Raw genomic sequence first — 16,448 nt, forward strand, 5'->3', positions numbered from 1 at the left:
CTTGTAATAATAATAATAATAATAATAATAATAATAATATAATGTTGGTTTGTAATTGTAAGAAGTGAAAGACACTAGGGGGGAGGATCACTATTTTTCATGCACAGGGTTTTGGGAAGGTTATTTATTTTGACGCACGACTGTGGGGGAGGGTCACTATATTTCATGCACCAAGTTTTCAAAAACCAGCAGCCCTCCCCCCGCCTGTTAATTCTGTTCAAGCCCTAAATGATCAAGTAAAGAACTCTCAAGTGAGGTTGACGCGTTAAAAGGCAGATGAAGCGGGACAATTTAATCTTCAAAGGCATTGAGCAGGAAGAGAACGAAACGTGGGACAAATCAGAATCGAAGGTAAAAGAGTTTATATCTGACAAACTTGGTTTGGAAGGAGACAATATTGAATTCGACCGGGTACATCGTCTCGCCAATGCACGTTCCCGTCCACAACAACCTATCATCGCTGAATTTTCTCGTTATCAACAAAGAAAACAAGTGTTCGAGGCCGCAAAGAAGCTGAAAGGCACCGATTTCAGAATATCTGAAGATTTTACACGCAGAGTCAGAGACACTCGAAGACAATTCGGTCGTCATCTTGAAGCCGCGCGGGCGCAAGGAAAGCGAGCATATCTTTCGTTCGACAAGTTAAGTACCTACACCTATGACAGTTTACGCGACGATATTTGCGAAGAGTGGAACCAAGAGAGCTGAGAATGCGGCCAAGGTCTGGGTGATTATAGTATAACGAATGATCAAACCAATGTGCTACATCTACAGAATGGTGACTCTAGTAATCAAGTTCTGCCATTTACTGTTAACATAACAGCACTAGCAACGCTCAAAATATGCCCTAAACAAAATCCTTATAAGCGTCCAGAAACTCCAGTCGATGTAGGGTCATGTTACACACCGGATCGCTCACAAGAGAGTCAGTCGATAGTGGCAACTCTCTCAATGACGAATCTGGCTTCTCCCCTTCCAGGACGACGATGACTTCATCACACAACCAAGCGGAGGGGATACAAAACAAGAGAGCGACTGATGAAGGAACCCCATTTTGGTTCCGAAACACCGTTAAGACGAATCACTCAATCAACAAACCGGTTTACCGGGGACCCAGATCACATGACTAGGGTCAAAGCACTATCGATTCACCGGTGTCTCGCCATGTATTCCACACAAAATAAATGCAATGATCCTTTTATTCACCATATCGTAATACTAAACAATCTTGGTAGAGCCGATGTGTGGAGTTGCCCTCAATTTCCTTTATATCGTCTTCGGTGGCCAGTCTTCCGCAGTACATGCAGTAAGCGCGGGAACAAGTATGCGTTGCGGAAACCGGAAGTCTCGTACGCATTGATGCTGCTCGCCCACTGGCCGGTAGAGGGCCGGGAACAGCAAAGAAAGTCAAAATTCAAGTCGTCTTTCGACCATTTTCAAAAAAATGAAAAAGGTTGAAACTTACAATTTTCAATTTTCAATTTCTAATTTTCGCACTCACCAAAGCAAAATTGCAAATTCCTCTTAAATCGGTAAGACATGATTTTATTTCAAAGACTTTCCTTCTCTTCAATTTCTTCTTCATCAAATACGTACAATGTCCCGTAATAAATTTTACGAATCTTGAAAATAGTACTATTTTTTTATTTTAAGATTAGGTAATATTTTGATACTGATGATTTTTTTTATTTTGTTGAAAATGAAAACATAATTTTAGGATACAAATTATAAAATGAAAACATGCAATTTTCCTTAAAAATAATCCAGAACACGTGATTTTGAAATTTAAGAAATAAAATAGAATTAATAGATTAAATTTTATTTTTCACCGATAATTGCATTTCGGATTCAAAATATGAACAAGGCGAAACGGAGTTATGTTTTATTAATAACCAAATAATAGAAGCTTTATTAAATTGGTCTGTCAATTGGTATTTGACAATATCGTATCACCAATGAAGTCAGTCATGGATGTCTCGGAAACTCTGGGTCATCAAACTTGGGTGTTGCATGGTTGGATACTTTAACTTCCGCCGCCATTAAAATAAAGCTTGCTCGTCGAAAAAATGTTTTACTCTTCCCCAAAATATGTTTACTCTCGCTAAAAGAGTTTGCTATGCATAACAGGTAATTGCGTTCTCACATAAAATATTTCTCCTCAGAACTAAATTGCGCTCTGAAGAAAAGTAAGTTTGACTTTTTCATCCTCCCTTTTTCGTTCTTTCTCAGTTCAGTTTTACCAATTCTTAAACCACACTCATATGTAGAAAATATATCTTGAAGGAATTAGTTTTATTGTCTTCAGAAAATAATTTCTCTCCATTTAGAAAAAGGTTTTATTCACTGTATTTCAATTTGCTGCTCTGAGAAAATCTTTTTCCATATAGAAATTTATTTTACTCTTGAAAAATAATACTTTTCTTTAAGAACTTCAGTTTTCTGCTTTAAAGATATAAGGTTATGTCAGTTCGCACTCAGCAAAATCTATAACTCTTGCTGTGAAAAATTTTTACTTCTTTCGAAATAAAAAACGCTTTTGAGAAACAAACATTTTGTTCAAAATTAAAGTTATTTTTTAAAAGTTAAAGTTTTTTTGTTAAAAGTTTTTTAACAAAGTTTACCCGAAAAATAAAGTTTCCCCATTCAGAAATAAAAGTTTGCTGTGGAGAAATAATATTTCTTGCAAATATTAATATATTGTCAAGAAATATGAGTTTATGGTACAACAGAAATAAATTTCCATAATGTGTAGGGGAGTTTGTTGATATGAAAAATGTTTACTTTTGTTTTACACTTTTGTGTTACAAAATAAAAAAAAATTTTGAGAAACATATTTTGTTTATAGTGAAAACTAAAACACTTTCGAGAAGTGAAAGTGAAGATAAAGTTAAGATAAAGTTGCCCGTACAAAATTAAAAGTTTGCGATGGAGAACTAAAATCTCTTACAAATATTGAAATAATTGTCAAGAAAAATTAGTTTATATTAAAAAGTAATAGAGTTCCGTAGCATGTAGGGACCAACGTAGTTTTTTATATGGAGTTGAAATATATTCACTGACAGCTAATACTAAGTTTTAACACAGTGTTGCATTAATTTCCCGATGCAAAACTTGAATTTTAATATCACAAAAATTGCCATAATGTCAGGCTTGGGTCACGAAAATGGCTAATGGTTGAATGACATAAACCTATATAACAGCCTACGCTGTCCGTGAGAAAAATGCATATCATCAACCACCTTCTCGTGTTTGTACTTCAGATGACTCTTCCGACCTGGCAGACATCACAACTGATTGCTCCCCTACTGTATTCTTCTATCTCGACTAGTCACTTGATGTGATAGGTGTAATGGTGCCTGAAAGTATTGTGAAAATATTGTGGGATTGCCGCGCGGGTTTGTTGACAACTTGTAGGCTGTGCACGTGACCGAGAACGCCGATATTGATGACATCATCGAGCTTGCAACCGTTCCTGGGGCCATGCCATGCCACGCCACACTGCCCGGGCAATCGCCCATGGTCGCTGGCTGAATGACCTGCGAATGATTTTATTTTGTTCTTCTCTGTTCAAATACGTTCTGCTACTGTGTTTCAGAGGATACAGAACTTTGGGAGAGGAGGCTGACATTCTATTCTGGTACAGTGTGCGTTATATACGGATTATTCGAACAGCAGTCGGCAGTGCACCGATATGATGCGCACCTTTCTCCCGGTACCATCTCCCCGGTACCGATGTAAAATCAAGACGACACTGAATACACTTAGCTCACTTGTGTAGGCAAATAACTATCAAAATTGAGTAACTTGAAGTAATAAATTTCAGCTGATTGTTGCTTTAGCGGAAACGTGATTGCGAAATCGAAGCAACATATTTTGGCAAAGTATGGCAGGCTATTGAATGCAGTGAACGCGATGGCGTTTGGCAGCAAGTAAGGGAACCGTCAGTATTTTCGAGCCGGGGGTCATTCAAAAATTGAAAGCTATAAGGGGGTACTCAAAATGTTATTTCTTTGTCTTACTTTTGTCCTCGATGACATAATGGTTAGTTGATAATGTATATTTTACTCTGATACATGTTAAATAAAAAGCAAATAAATACTTAAACAGGACACTAAATATCAACTACATGAAGCCAGGCAAAAAACTGCAAGTAGTTGCCACTACTAGCAATACTTATTATGAAAGAGAAGATAGTGACCATGAGAATGATATCGTTGTTCATGTACTCAATGGCACCAGCGACAGTGAAGATGAGGATCGACAGTGGTGATGATGATGTCACACACTAGTTTTCTACAGTCGTTACCAGAGGTGGAAGGAGAGGCTGGGTCATGGAGAAATGTTCTCGACAGATATCATTATAAGTGCACAGGATCTAGGACAAAACTGAACTGTTTTGAATTCATCCTCTGTATTATCACAGAAATGTATATTTTAATTGACTTGAGTTCAACAACTATTTGGACATTTAACCATACCGTAATGACATGCTACCCATCCAAATTAAACAATACTATATGATCGGAGACTGGTTATTAGGTGAGCTTTTATATCTACATATTGTTACATGGGCTCAGGTAAGCCAAAATTTCTGTGTTAGAGAGGGGGTTACTCAAATTCATCATGGTTGGCTGGGGTGTGACTCAAAATTTCGGAGTTTCTAATGTAATTCCTCCGACCCCAAGGCCGTAAATAATGATGGCTCCCTAAACAGCTGTGTACGCCCGAGTCAAAACGACTGGGACCGGTATACGCGCGCACGGCTTATATCTAAGCGAAAATTTAGAAACAACAATGAAGCTACTGCTAAGAAATTTACAGACTCTTGGCTTTTGATGCATCAGTTTTTGAGCTTTTATACCGGTAAAAAGGCATTCTGAATACAGCGGTAAATTTCCTCCCAAACGCGAAAAGCGAAGACGCGGGCATTCTGCAATGGACGCTGTCAACTTTACCTTGCTGCAGGCCCAACGCCAATCTCGGCCCGGCCCCGCTGCACTTGTACAGTCTACTACCTCCATGTAGTACAGTCTTACAGGACTAGTAGCCATGCCAGCCAAATGCAAAAAAAACGACGCCGCAGTGTAAAATCCGTAGGTCAGAACCATTGATCATAAATTTTCAGAACAAGTGATGTTTAAAACTTTTGTATTCATTTAGGTTTATGTGAACAACTTTCTCATCGAGCTGCGTGTATAATTGTCCCGGGCATTGTCCATGCAAATTTGGGCCTGCCTTAGCTCCCTCCGATCGTCTCTAGCCAAAATCACAGTCCCAAGCAAATTGTGCAGTTGTGAAAGTCAGATATATGTATCATGAATTCTTTACAAAAAATAAGTAAACAACAGAATCAAACCAAGAGGTTAGTTTGCTGTCGGGCCGGGTGCGCACAGACTTTGCAGTGAGGCCGGAACCCGGGGGGGTAACTCCATGGCTAATAGTACGGGGGGGGCTCCGCACGAACATGGAAACCCAAACTAATGTGATACCAGTTTTGAGCAAAAAACCCTAACCTTTCTGATACCTAGTTGTCGAAACGCAGCTATCTCTTGGCGGGTAGTGTGGGGTTGACCTTTGACCCGCATAGCAACTCACGCTACCCCGCCAACAGATCACTCGCTCCGATCCCTAAATATGGATGTGTCATGAATAATAATTGGGGGCAAAGGTAATGAAGTGTCCAATCAAATCCGTGCACAGAGTCCAAGGCCGTGACCTACTTCACGTACCTCTGCCGTGTTTTGAATCTGCTTCGCAAGAAACGTGCTCGTTGTTGTCCATAAAAGTATGTTTTTTCTCTTTTCTAAGCATCTCCTTATTTCTAACTGTGTCTGATTAAAAAAGGCGAGGTTGTTCGTGAAACAATTTTAGGGATAGGTTTTGGTGTGCGTACGATCGGCGGTACCCATGGAGCTAGATCCGTACCGTACTACGCTTGTGCAACTGCCGAGCTCAACCAGCATGCTCGATCAAGATCTGTCCTCAATTCCATTGAAGATTCATAAGTCTTAGTTTTGCAGTCTTGTTTCCGTATGATAATCCCAACAATGTGTGGTATGGTCAAACGTTGTGGCCGTTTTATGATAGTACCATGAAAACTAAGCTGCAAAGCCACACAGCGTCACTGTCGCGTGATCGAGGTACAAACGTGCGGGTGATATCACGGTGAACGGAACTGTTCAGAGGGAAACACGATCGTTGACATGGGCAGTAATTGAAAACTCAAATTCATAGAAGGTGACCAAGTCAAAGTTATCAAGAGAAAATTTAACCATTATGGCCTTCTTTATTTTAAGTAGGATTGCAACTTTGATGATTTGAATAAACTGTCAATACACTCTTTCGCCAGCCTACATTTTTAAATATTTTCCAATCATTACATCGGCCATGTATCACAGGAAAGTAAACCAGGCGAGAAGCAGAAATGAGAGAATATGGGGAATACAAAGATCGACAAGGCAATCCTGTCATTTGAACATCACATCACAATCACATTTATTCATAAGATGGAACTTCATCTGTCATCATGGAAACCATAGAAAAAGTGGAAGGAAACAGTAATTTCATCATTGAACAAAACAAAAAATAGTCTGTGAAATTGTTCCAGTAGTACTACCCGAGACAAACATTCGTGTTGTCAATTTTAATTTCATTTCATAAACTTAATACTTCATCGAGTATCACGTAGTATTTCAGTCTTTGTGAAGCCATTTTTATTGATATTTTCCTTTTTTGTCTTAGCGTAATTGTGGAACGTGTAGAATCACATGGAATGTAACATCAAAATTCAATTTATTAACTTCATGATGTACATAGTTTGTAAAAAAGAAACAACATCCGACCACAGGATTACATACATAGCATGGAGATACAAGCATTTCTTTTTACCTTCACGGTACAAGCGAGCTACCTCCTTGACGCAGGCTTAAGAAGTCTGTTTCGTCGCACAAAACCGTCAACTATGAAAATCTGTTATTTTTGAACATATGTTATTCTCAGCATCACAAACATATATGCCTCGAAGGCTATGTGTCATCCCAAATAGTTATATTTGAGGACTCCGTAAACAGAATCCGCAGTATTTTGTGAACCCGGAAGTAAATTGTGTTCGGCTCAATATACCATACATTGCCTAAAGACAGCGAGCTCCGAGCGAAACTGCCCACGTTCCATGCACCTTTCTTCAAGGCTAGTGCAACGCTATCTGTGCAAAATTTGTGGCCACTCATGCTTTATTTGATGGAAAACCTCCCTTAGTGTAACATGGACGTAGCTAACTAACTTTGGATTTCGATTTCGTTAATGTCATGTCCATGCAGCGAGTTGGAGGTTGGCGCACTTCTCCACAACTCTCCCGCCGCCGCCCACATTCCGATATCCCGCGTGCACGAAGCTCAGGACTGCCAGAAAGATTGCAGGAAACCCGTAGTTCAGCTCTATTGTGGTTTGAAAGTTGACATCATTGCTTGTTGGAGAGGTTTTTCCGGGAGTAAAAGCAAGGCCATGCAAATTACACTTTTCACTGCACTGCGCCCGTTTGGATCGCCTCTAAATCAGGCAGACAATGCACAATTGTAAAACCAAATGACCAGATCGTGGCTAAGGTTCAAAGATCATTATCCGCATACAGGCAAGATCATTCGCCAATGAAATCTTTCGTTTCAAAGCGTTAAAGTTGGGGAAAGGAAATTTGTGTAGCTGGAAGCCTTTTTGTTTATGTAGGCTCTGTGTTGCCTGCAGCGTAGCCCGGTGCCGTACACTGGACTTCGTTTGGAGTAGACGAACAGAATCTGTCCCGTCATTTATATTCAGCGAAATTTTCATTATACTCCATAATGGAAGAAACGAATAGTTCAATGATAACGATGGTGAAGTATTGAATTTTTATTTATATATGTTTTTCTGTCTCAATTCATTCAGCACCCAACTCAAGTGATCTCCGTACCGTCGTCAAAATGTACAATGCAGTGCATAAAGCCTACAATCGACTGCCTCCATCGTTAGTTTAGCTGTTCAAGACGTTTGTTTGCACGGCTCATTATAGTCGGAACAATCTGTAAACACTTACATATTTATATCTTTCGGGTTATTCGCCCAACTTTCGCGCGTTTTTAGCTGAGTCTCCAGTTTTGGTGGACCAGACCTTTTCGAAGCGTAGGTTTCTATGGACACCATGTAGTAAAACATGCGTAGATGTGGTTGAGCATGCGCGGTGGTGTGATTACGTTTCGTTTCGTGTGTCAACAAAGCCTGACTTCTGTCCGGACAAGAGTCATTTTTCACTCATTTTACTGTAAATCGTACACTTGTGAGGCTGGCTGGGCATGCAAACCATGCGATTCAGTATTAATTACGGTCTTCTTTCACATACTGAGGATGTCATTTTAATCAAAAATATGAAAAAAATGTTAAAAGTTACAAATACTAGGGCTTTAAACACCTAAATTTTGTAGCTATGGCTATGTTGGGGCTCTGAGTAATAGTAAAAGTATTTGTTGTACACTTACCAATCAAAAGAACAGTGATGGTCTTCGATGCGGTTTCCATCGTTGACTATCAGTGAAAGAGTGGGAAGAAACATCATATATGATGATTAAAATGTTCAGATGATTTTAATAATTGCCAGATCTATTTCAAGTTTCGATGACACCACTTCCTGCGTTGAGTGGAATTCCCGGAAACAATGAAAATGGAAAATGGAACGTGGAAAATGGAAAATTTCACAATGTGATTTTTCAAAAGGTACTTCAAATACAGGAAAATTGTGCCATAGTCATCTTGTCTGTAACCTTGTTAATAGGCTGTAAAAATTCCATGTCCATATCTCATTTCAAAGGTTGGATTAAATTGGCATAAAATTATGTAGGAAAACTGTTATTCTGTCAAAAATGTTGAAAACAAGCCATATTTGCACCCCTCTTTTGAAGTCACAGAGCAGTCTTTTTGGTTAATCTCACTTTTGACACCTCTTTGACACTCAAAGAATCTAAAAATGCATTTAAAATAGCAGTCACGCATTTGAATTCAAGCACTGCCGTGTCAAACTTTCCTCAGGCTGAAAAACAGCAAAAAATGACTTTCCCTTTTCAAACATTTTTTAAAAGCTAGGGACCTCAACTATAGTTAATACACTTAGGATTCCCCAACTTCTCTTATTTGGTCACTTTTTCAGAAGTTTCAACAGGCTATAACTCTGCAATGCCTTGACCCCAAATGTATATTTTATTTTATTCCACAGAGAATGTTGACTACTTGTATATTTTAATAGTTTTATTGAAGTTTATAAGTGACGCTCTATCCTTTACCGCCACCTTAAAATGAAGAAAGGACCGGCCCTGCGACAAACGCGCTCACTGTTTTAATACTCTCTTTCTAAATTCTGTCTATGGTTTACTGTAATAGCGTTTATCTAACTAGCTACATATAATCAGTTAAATAGAATTTTCTCTAAGTTTCAATGTGCTAGTGGTTATACGTAGTTCAGTCCCGAGTACAATTTGTGTGTGGACGCATACGACTACACTGTATTCTGGTAAGAATCGCGCAAGATGGTCGGTGATCGAGTATGTACGAGTGTAGTGTTGGGAGACGGGTTCGTTTTCGGGCCGGGTTCTGTTACTTCAGCCGGGGGGTAGGCGTTGTTTAGAGCAAGGCAGACCACATCGAATCGAGGAAGGCGGAAACACCGACCGCAAACAGCTGATTTTAATCAAATTGCACCGTGGGTATCTTCCGCACGTGCCCTCTGAAGTAAGGCACGGTTCTTATCTTTTCATACCGTCAGTAAGGGATGAACACTCAAATGACTATGATTGTGTTTATCAACAAAATTTCCTTTTATCAGACCATACAACTGAGCTGACTGAACTAGATATTATTTGGTTGTAGTTCTAGTGGTGACGAGTTCTCCGAAGTCCAGAGGGAGAGAGAGAGACAGAGATAGACAGAGACAGAGACAAAGACAGACAGATATTTGACCATGTAAAAATAAATCCACAAGAAAAATAATGCCTGCTCGTCAATTTTCCAACCCTCCGTAGATATCAAATGGTCCATCCCTGAGACAGTCAAAGATGGCGGCCGCCCCTGTTGACTGGTGCATGTGAGCACCTTATACGCCCGCGCGCCTCACACGTACTCTGAGCTACTGGGAGTTGAGATCGCTATTTGCGGTCTGTAAGTTGGGTATAGCGAATGTGTTCCCATATTACGATGATTTTCCATGTTCCATGTTCCATTTCCCATTTTCGATGTTTCCGGGAATTCCACTCAACGCACTTTCTCCATTCTAACTTTATAACAGATTTTAAAAGAGGAAATGGAGGGTCTCTAAACTATATTTTCCAGGCTCTTACTTACATCAATGGGTGAAATAAGAAAGTGTTCATGACATTACTTGAGCTGTGCACAGGCAACTGCGGTATAGATCAAAGGGTTTTGGATTAGCAGAGTACGATCCTACTTGGAATAATTAAGATGTGATAATTGGTCGGGGACTGAATGGTGCTTGGCACGATCGACTGCAGGATGTCTTAGCTATGTCGACATGATGCATCCGGATATCGAGTATGCAATACATTGTTTGTAAAAAAAATGAAAGTTGCGCAGACTCAGTTCGTAACACCAAATCCGTTTGATGGAATAGCTTAACTGGTGAGAATATTCTTCGTGGAGAACATTTGTTAAAAGTCTGAAATTCTAGCTCCCAACGCAGCGGCAATTCCTATTATAGTAAGTTTGTTGCCCCTTTCAACAGGAGATATATATTGAGTCTGTAGTTTGGTTCAAATTGATGAAACCTCCACTGCCATAACAGGAAGATCGCCCGGCAATATTCTCGGAATTGAAGGGACTGAAACTGTAATTGATCGAGCAGACGTTATTTTTAACTGTTTTGAACGGAAGATCGTCAGTGATTCTAGAAATAACAGGATATAAACAGGATATAAACAGGATATAAACTGTTATTATTCCACACAAATGAGCTGATATACAATAGTAATGTCATGAACTCTCTTCTCCAAAAGACACGGTGAATCTTCCTTGCAAAACAGATGGGAGACAACCTGTCGATTTGAAAGCAATGTCAACATACACGATACTTAGTGGTATTGAAATTAGGGTATCACCTTAGTTCAATATCTAAACTCGAATGGAAATTATCTACATCGACTGCGATACGTTCCTCATTTACATATCTCAAAACCACTATCATATCCTTCTATAGTTTCATAGCGTCACGTGTTGGAAAGTTAAAGTGGCACTCCCACTTGGCAACATTTCTTAAGAGTGTCACATTTTTTAATTTTTAAATTGTCACATTTGACGTGGCGACTGTGCACGGATCACGAGATATCGACAAAACATATCCTCAAAAACATAAAAGTTTGAAATCCGGTGGCCCACGTAAATTCAGCTTCCGAACATCGAACGTTCGGCACTGGGGCCATTGTCAACTAAGCTATGGAGTACGAGTCTACGCTGACGCTGCTGTACGCCACAGTACCACTCGCTACGGTGATCGTCATGCCCCGTTGGAGAAAGCCGAGTCATATTGACTCGGAGAAAAAACGAAAAACAAAGTTTGCTGATCCCACAAGAATTTGCATAGGTGACCACCACAGTTATGTGCGTTTGTACATAGCTATGTATCGAAGCACGCGTAACTGTACATGTGTGGCAGACGACAAAATGTATTCATCAGAGGCGGCTAATATTTTACTGGTAAAACTGATATCTATGTGGTATTGGTTAAAAATATAGAACTGACTGAGAAAAATGAAAACTACAAAAACTAAGGAGAAGTTTAAAAAATAACTTACCTGAAGTGAAGCCATTATGCTGTATATAAAGTCTTTGCAGTGGGAGGTAAATTAATTGCGTCGTTCGAACTTATTATGGACTCCCTAAAATATCGTCAATCAGCACAACAACAAACCTTTGGGGGATTTCGGGTCATAATCAGAAACGATCGTAAAACTTCGAGAATGCGAAAATGACATGCTTTTATCGATATCTCGCGATCCGCGCGCAGTCGCCACGTCAAATATCGACCGTCGGCATTAAAAAATGTGTTTTAAAAATGTTACCAAGTGGGAGTGCCTCTTTTAAGATGATGTGAGAATATTTGCTACAGGAACTGTAGAATCATTTATATTTAGATGCAACTGGTCATCATAAAACGGGATCTTGCTTTATCTTTTTCAGATTTGGTACTTGTATGATGAAATTAGGGGTCGGTGTAGGATACATCTCGCTAATTCGAGACGATTTCATGAAATTACGCGCTCGGCTGACGGTAGCGTTGGGCCTATGCGTAGAAGGATCTCAGCGGTTTAATAGCTGTACATTTCCTATGATTTTGCAAAAAAGTTTAGGGAACGTAAAATTACGCGACGACATCGCTCCAAATTTATACCGCCCTTTTGCATTAAATTGGCTAATTTTCTTTTGCAGAATTATGTCCAAGAAATGTTTGCAGAAGCGAACGCTAAAAGGTGGAGTGAAGCTAAAACTTTGCCAGGTACTAGTATGTACTGCTGTAGATACAGATGTAACAAATATGCTGGCGATTATACTGTGACTATTAACTAGCCCAAACCATAGACCACAGGTCAAGATTTTTTATTAATTCGAGCATAAATTGCGACTAATGAAATTAAAATAAAGAAAAGGAATACGACTACTAGTTCACTGAAATTGGATGGCGTATTACGGCCAGTCGGCTTCTTGGCAAATTTGAGGGATGTCTTGAAGTCATTGCCAGCATTCAGTTGCACGTTAAAGGTGTGACGTTTCTGGATGTGTAAACGTCTTTGTAATAGTTTCTTAATTTGTTAAGTGCCTTTTAATTGTTGTGTTTACGTTTAATTATTGTATCGAGTAGAGTACTGTCCTTGGTACATGCACTTAAGAGGTCAGTAGACATATCCGATGACATGACTGGACTGCATTCCAATGCGTCTCTTTGTCTTAGAGTGTGTAGTAATTCATCACTTCTTCTGACAGTTGTTTTTGCCAACGTGGCAGTATTAGTATCAAGATGATATTAAGGATATTAATATACAGATTAGGCAATCATAATGAGCAAAATATTGTATGTCATTGGCTTAAGGCTTTGTTCGTGTACAAAATAGCTTCTGATTGGCAGAGAAGTCATACTTAAGCTAGTGTTTTGTGTGACTTTGTTAAGTTAGCATCGGGCGCTACTCCGCGCACAGGGGAAGGATGCTGTTATACCCAGCAGAAGTAGCATAGAACTCTAAGTTCTTGACTTAGAGTTTGTAAGCAGATAGAAAGTAGTTGCTGATCGAAGGGAGTTGCTGTATGTGTACGAGAAATCTCAGACGTCTCGGCGACAAGGCTTGCAGATATCCTGAGCAGCTGTCTGACTTAGCCTCGAGGGGCTTCAGCATTGATCCAGCGGCCAGTGTGCCGACAGCCAACCCCACTGAGACCAGATTCCTGCTGAGAGAGCGCAGGGGTAAGTCCAGTTAAGGACTTGGTTGATGGCTGTATGCTGCTCGTTCCTGTTCCCAGAGTATCACCCTAAACTCTGGTGTTGCTGCTCTACCTTGTTGGACTGTCTTAACAGAAAGACGGTTCGTTCCAGTACTCCATTGCTGTCGTTTAGTTCCAGTGGGCATACTTGGCATTCCAGACATTCATTCCCTGCTTGGTGGAGCTACGTACGATCCTGAGTAAAGTAAGCAGAGAGTTTAGAGAGCAGAGAGTTTACAGGTGCAGCCAACGAGCTATTCATCGAAAAAACTATTGCAGAAGCAATTTTTGAGGGCAGGGGAAATTTTAATTTTGCTAGGGCAGGGGACATATTTTTAGGTGGCAGGGGAACAAATTTTAGTATTTTTGTCGGCAGGGCAGATATTGGTTGATTGTCTCGGGGACAGGGATTGGCGAAAAACGAGGAGAGGGGAATTTCAGCCATGGTGTTTCCGGGGATGGGGACACAGTGCAAGTACTTATACCTTTAAAAGGTTACCCAGACTACTTAGCCTATCGATTGACCCCACATCTCACTCTATGTACTGCGAGATGGAAACCAAATACAAGGCCACTGCGCAGTATGTGTCTGCATGGGAATGTTAATTTTCAGGGAATTTTTTTCTCAGGGTGGGGAAAATCGACAGTTTTTTTTTCATCACAGGGTAGGGTTAGCTTCATGTCTGCAGGGGAAATGAAATGACAAAATTTTCAGGGGAATTATTTCCAGGGCAGGGGAAATCAGCAAGTTATTTTCTCCACAGGGCGGGGGAGCTCCAAACATTCACAGTGGGGAGGGGAAACAGGCAGAAATATGTGGGGAGCGGGATAAAAATGAAGTTTGAGTGCGCAGGGTAAGTCGAAAAATTTTCAGTTGGAGGGCAAATTATGAACAGCTAATTAATTACCCTCTCGACTTAAAATTAGTCAGTTCACATTACCTGTCATGTACAATATATCTTATCATAGTAAGGACCCCTTTAAAAGTGCATTGTTCGTTGGCTGCACCTGAGTTTAGCAGTAAGCTGTTGCTTTAGTTCCAGTAAGCTGTTGCCGTAGTTCCTGTTGAATGCTGTATTTAACCATTAAAGAATATAAGCCTAATGGCAGAGAGCTGTAATACACGACTCCCGTTTTTTATTGGCCTGGGTTGGGCCGTTAACCCCCGGCGTTAACCCCAGCAGGTATTATTAAGTCAGAAACCCTTACGGGGCCTCTAAGCAGTGTAGTATTACTCAGGCCGGCTACCACTTTCCTGTTAAGATATACTCACTGTGTAAAGCCCTGTACGAACCAACTCACGACACAAAGGCCAGAAAGAGAAAAAGTGTCGCAAAGGTTTCTTAACGCATTGGAACATATCCCTATGCCAACGATCCAGTTATAGGTTACATACACGTAAATCATTTTTTGCTCACGTGTTTACACACGTGGGCATATGTCGCAGCGATGTCTGTCTGTCTGTCTGTCTGTCCGTCTGTGTGTCTGTGTGTCTGTCTGTCTGTCTGTCTGTCTGTTGGTCCATTTTCTCAAAAACGGCTTATCAGATCAGAATCAAATCTGGTACATATATTCAGTTAGCAAATGGCAAGAACTGATTAGTTTTTGGTGGGTCTGGCTTGCATACTTTTTGCTCATTTGCATAATTAATGATTTTAGAAAATATGGATACATATTAAAAACAACTACACAAAATTTGATGAGATTTGCTACAAATGTTGATCACACCAAGATATATCAGCAGTGGGAACCATTAAGGGTGACATGAAAGATAAATGCTAATTTGCATATTTAATGAACTTTCCTAACTAGGGATATATGTCTGATTTGACTTGATCAAAATTAACCAAACTTGGTATGTATATTAAAGATACTATGATTTAACATTATTGAAAGTCATTAAGCGTTTTAATTTCAGCCAATTCCTAATTTGCATATTTCATGAACTTTGTTAATTAGGATATATATTTGAAATGACTGGACCAAAGTTGATAAAACTTGCTACATGTATTGAAGCCACTATGATACAACATTTTTGAAAGTCATTAAACATTTTTACTTCAGCCAATTCCGAATTTGCATATTTAATGAACTTTCCCAATTAGGGATATAAATCTTAATTAACTTGATTGTAGTTGTTGAAACTTATTATATACATCAAAGATACTGTGATATAACATTATTGAAAGTCAAAAGACATTTTTACTTCAGCCAAAACCTAATTTTAATATTAAATGAATTTTCATAATTAGGTATATTTATCTTAATGGACTTGATCAAAATTGATGAAACTTACTATGTATATTAAAGACTCTATAATTCAATATTATTGAAAGTCATCAAGCATTTTCTCTTCAGCCAATTCCTAATTTGCATATTTAATGAACTTTCCTAATTAGAGATATATGTCTGAATTGACTTGACCAAAGTTGACAAAATTTGCTAACATATTGCAGATACCATGATACAACATTACTGACAATCACTAAGCATTTTTACTAAAACCACTTCCTATTTACATATTTAATTAACTTTGCTTATTAGGGATATATACCGGGATTTACTTGATCAAAGTTGGCAAAACATGCTATGTAAATTGATGATTATACCAGGTACTAGATGAAAACAATATCGAAAGTCATTTTCACATTTTCATGTCAGCTTATTTATAATTTGCATATCTAATGAGCTTTCACAGCTCGGCATATATGGCTTGAAGGACTTGGCCAACGGTAATTACACTTGCTAGATAAAGTGGTGATACAATAAGAGCAGTAAAATTACTTTAATATTTTTATTTCAGCTAATTACATATTTGTATACTTCATGACCTTTTAGAATAATCGGCGGTGATTATTGTTCATTATGTTGATCATAATAATTTCAATGAAGTTGCAAACATGTGGCAAAGTTTCAAATTTACACATAACTTCAATATATAATGAAAC

The 16,448-nt window shown here is 39.1% G+C and overlaps 3 protein-coding genes across 4 annotated transcripts in view; 1 reads left to right on the top strand and 2 right to left on the bottom strand.

Moving 5' to 3' along the window:
- LOC139116694 (snaclec A3-like) overlaps positions 1-11,912 on the bottom strand; it is a 60,942-nt gene extending 49,030 nt beyond the window's left edge. Inside the window, exons 1-2 of the mRNA XM_070679286.1 lie at positions 11,823-11,912; positions 8,508-8,553 (exon numbers count right to left, since the gene is read on the bottom strand). Of these exons, the coding sequence (XP_070535387.1) occupies positions 8,508-8,553; positions 11,823-11,837 (61 nt within the window). The 5' untranslated portion in view covers positions 11,838-11,912. The remainder of the gene's footprint in view (positions 1-8,507; positions 8,554-11,822) is intronic.
- LOC139116693 (uncharacterized) overlaps positions 1-16,448 on the top strand; it is a 559,130-nt gene that overhangs the window by 92,875 nt on the left and 449,807 nt on the right. The gene's annotated exons all lie outside the window — the stretch shown is intronic.
- The window catches only part of LOC139116689 (macrophage mannose receptor 1-like), a 155,392-nt gene that overhangs the window by 59,817 nt on the left and 79,127 nt on the right, over positions 1-16,448 (bottom strand). The window lies entirely within an intron of this gene.

Source organism: Ptychodera flava, chromosome 18, assembly GCF_041260155.1.
Source record: "Ptychodera flava strain L36383 chromosome 18, AS_Pfla_20210202, whole genome shotgun sequence".
NCBI lineage: Eukaryota > Metazoa > Hemichordata > Enteropneusta > Ptychoderidae > Ptychodera > Ptychodera flava.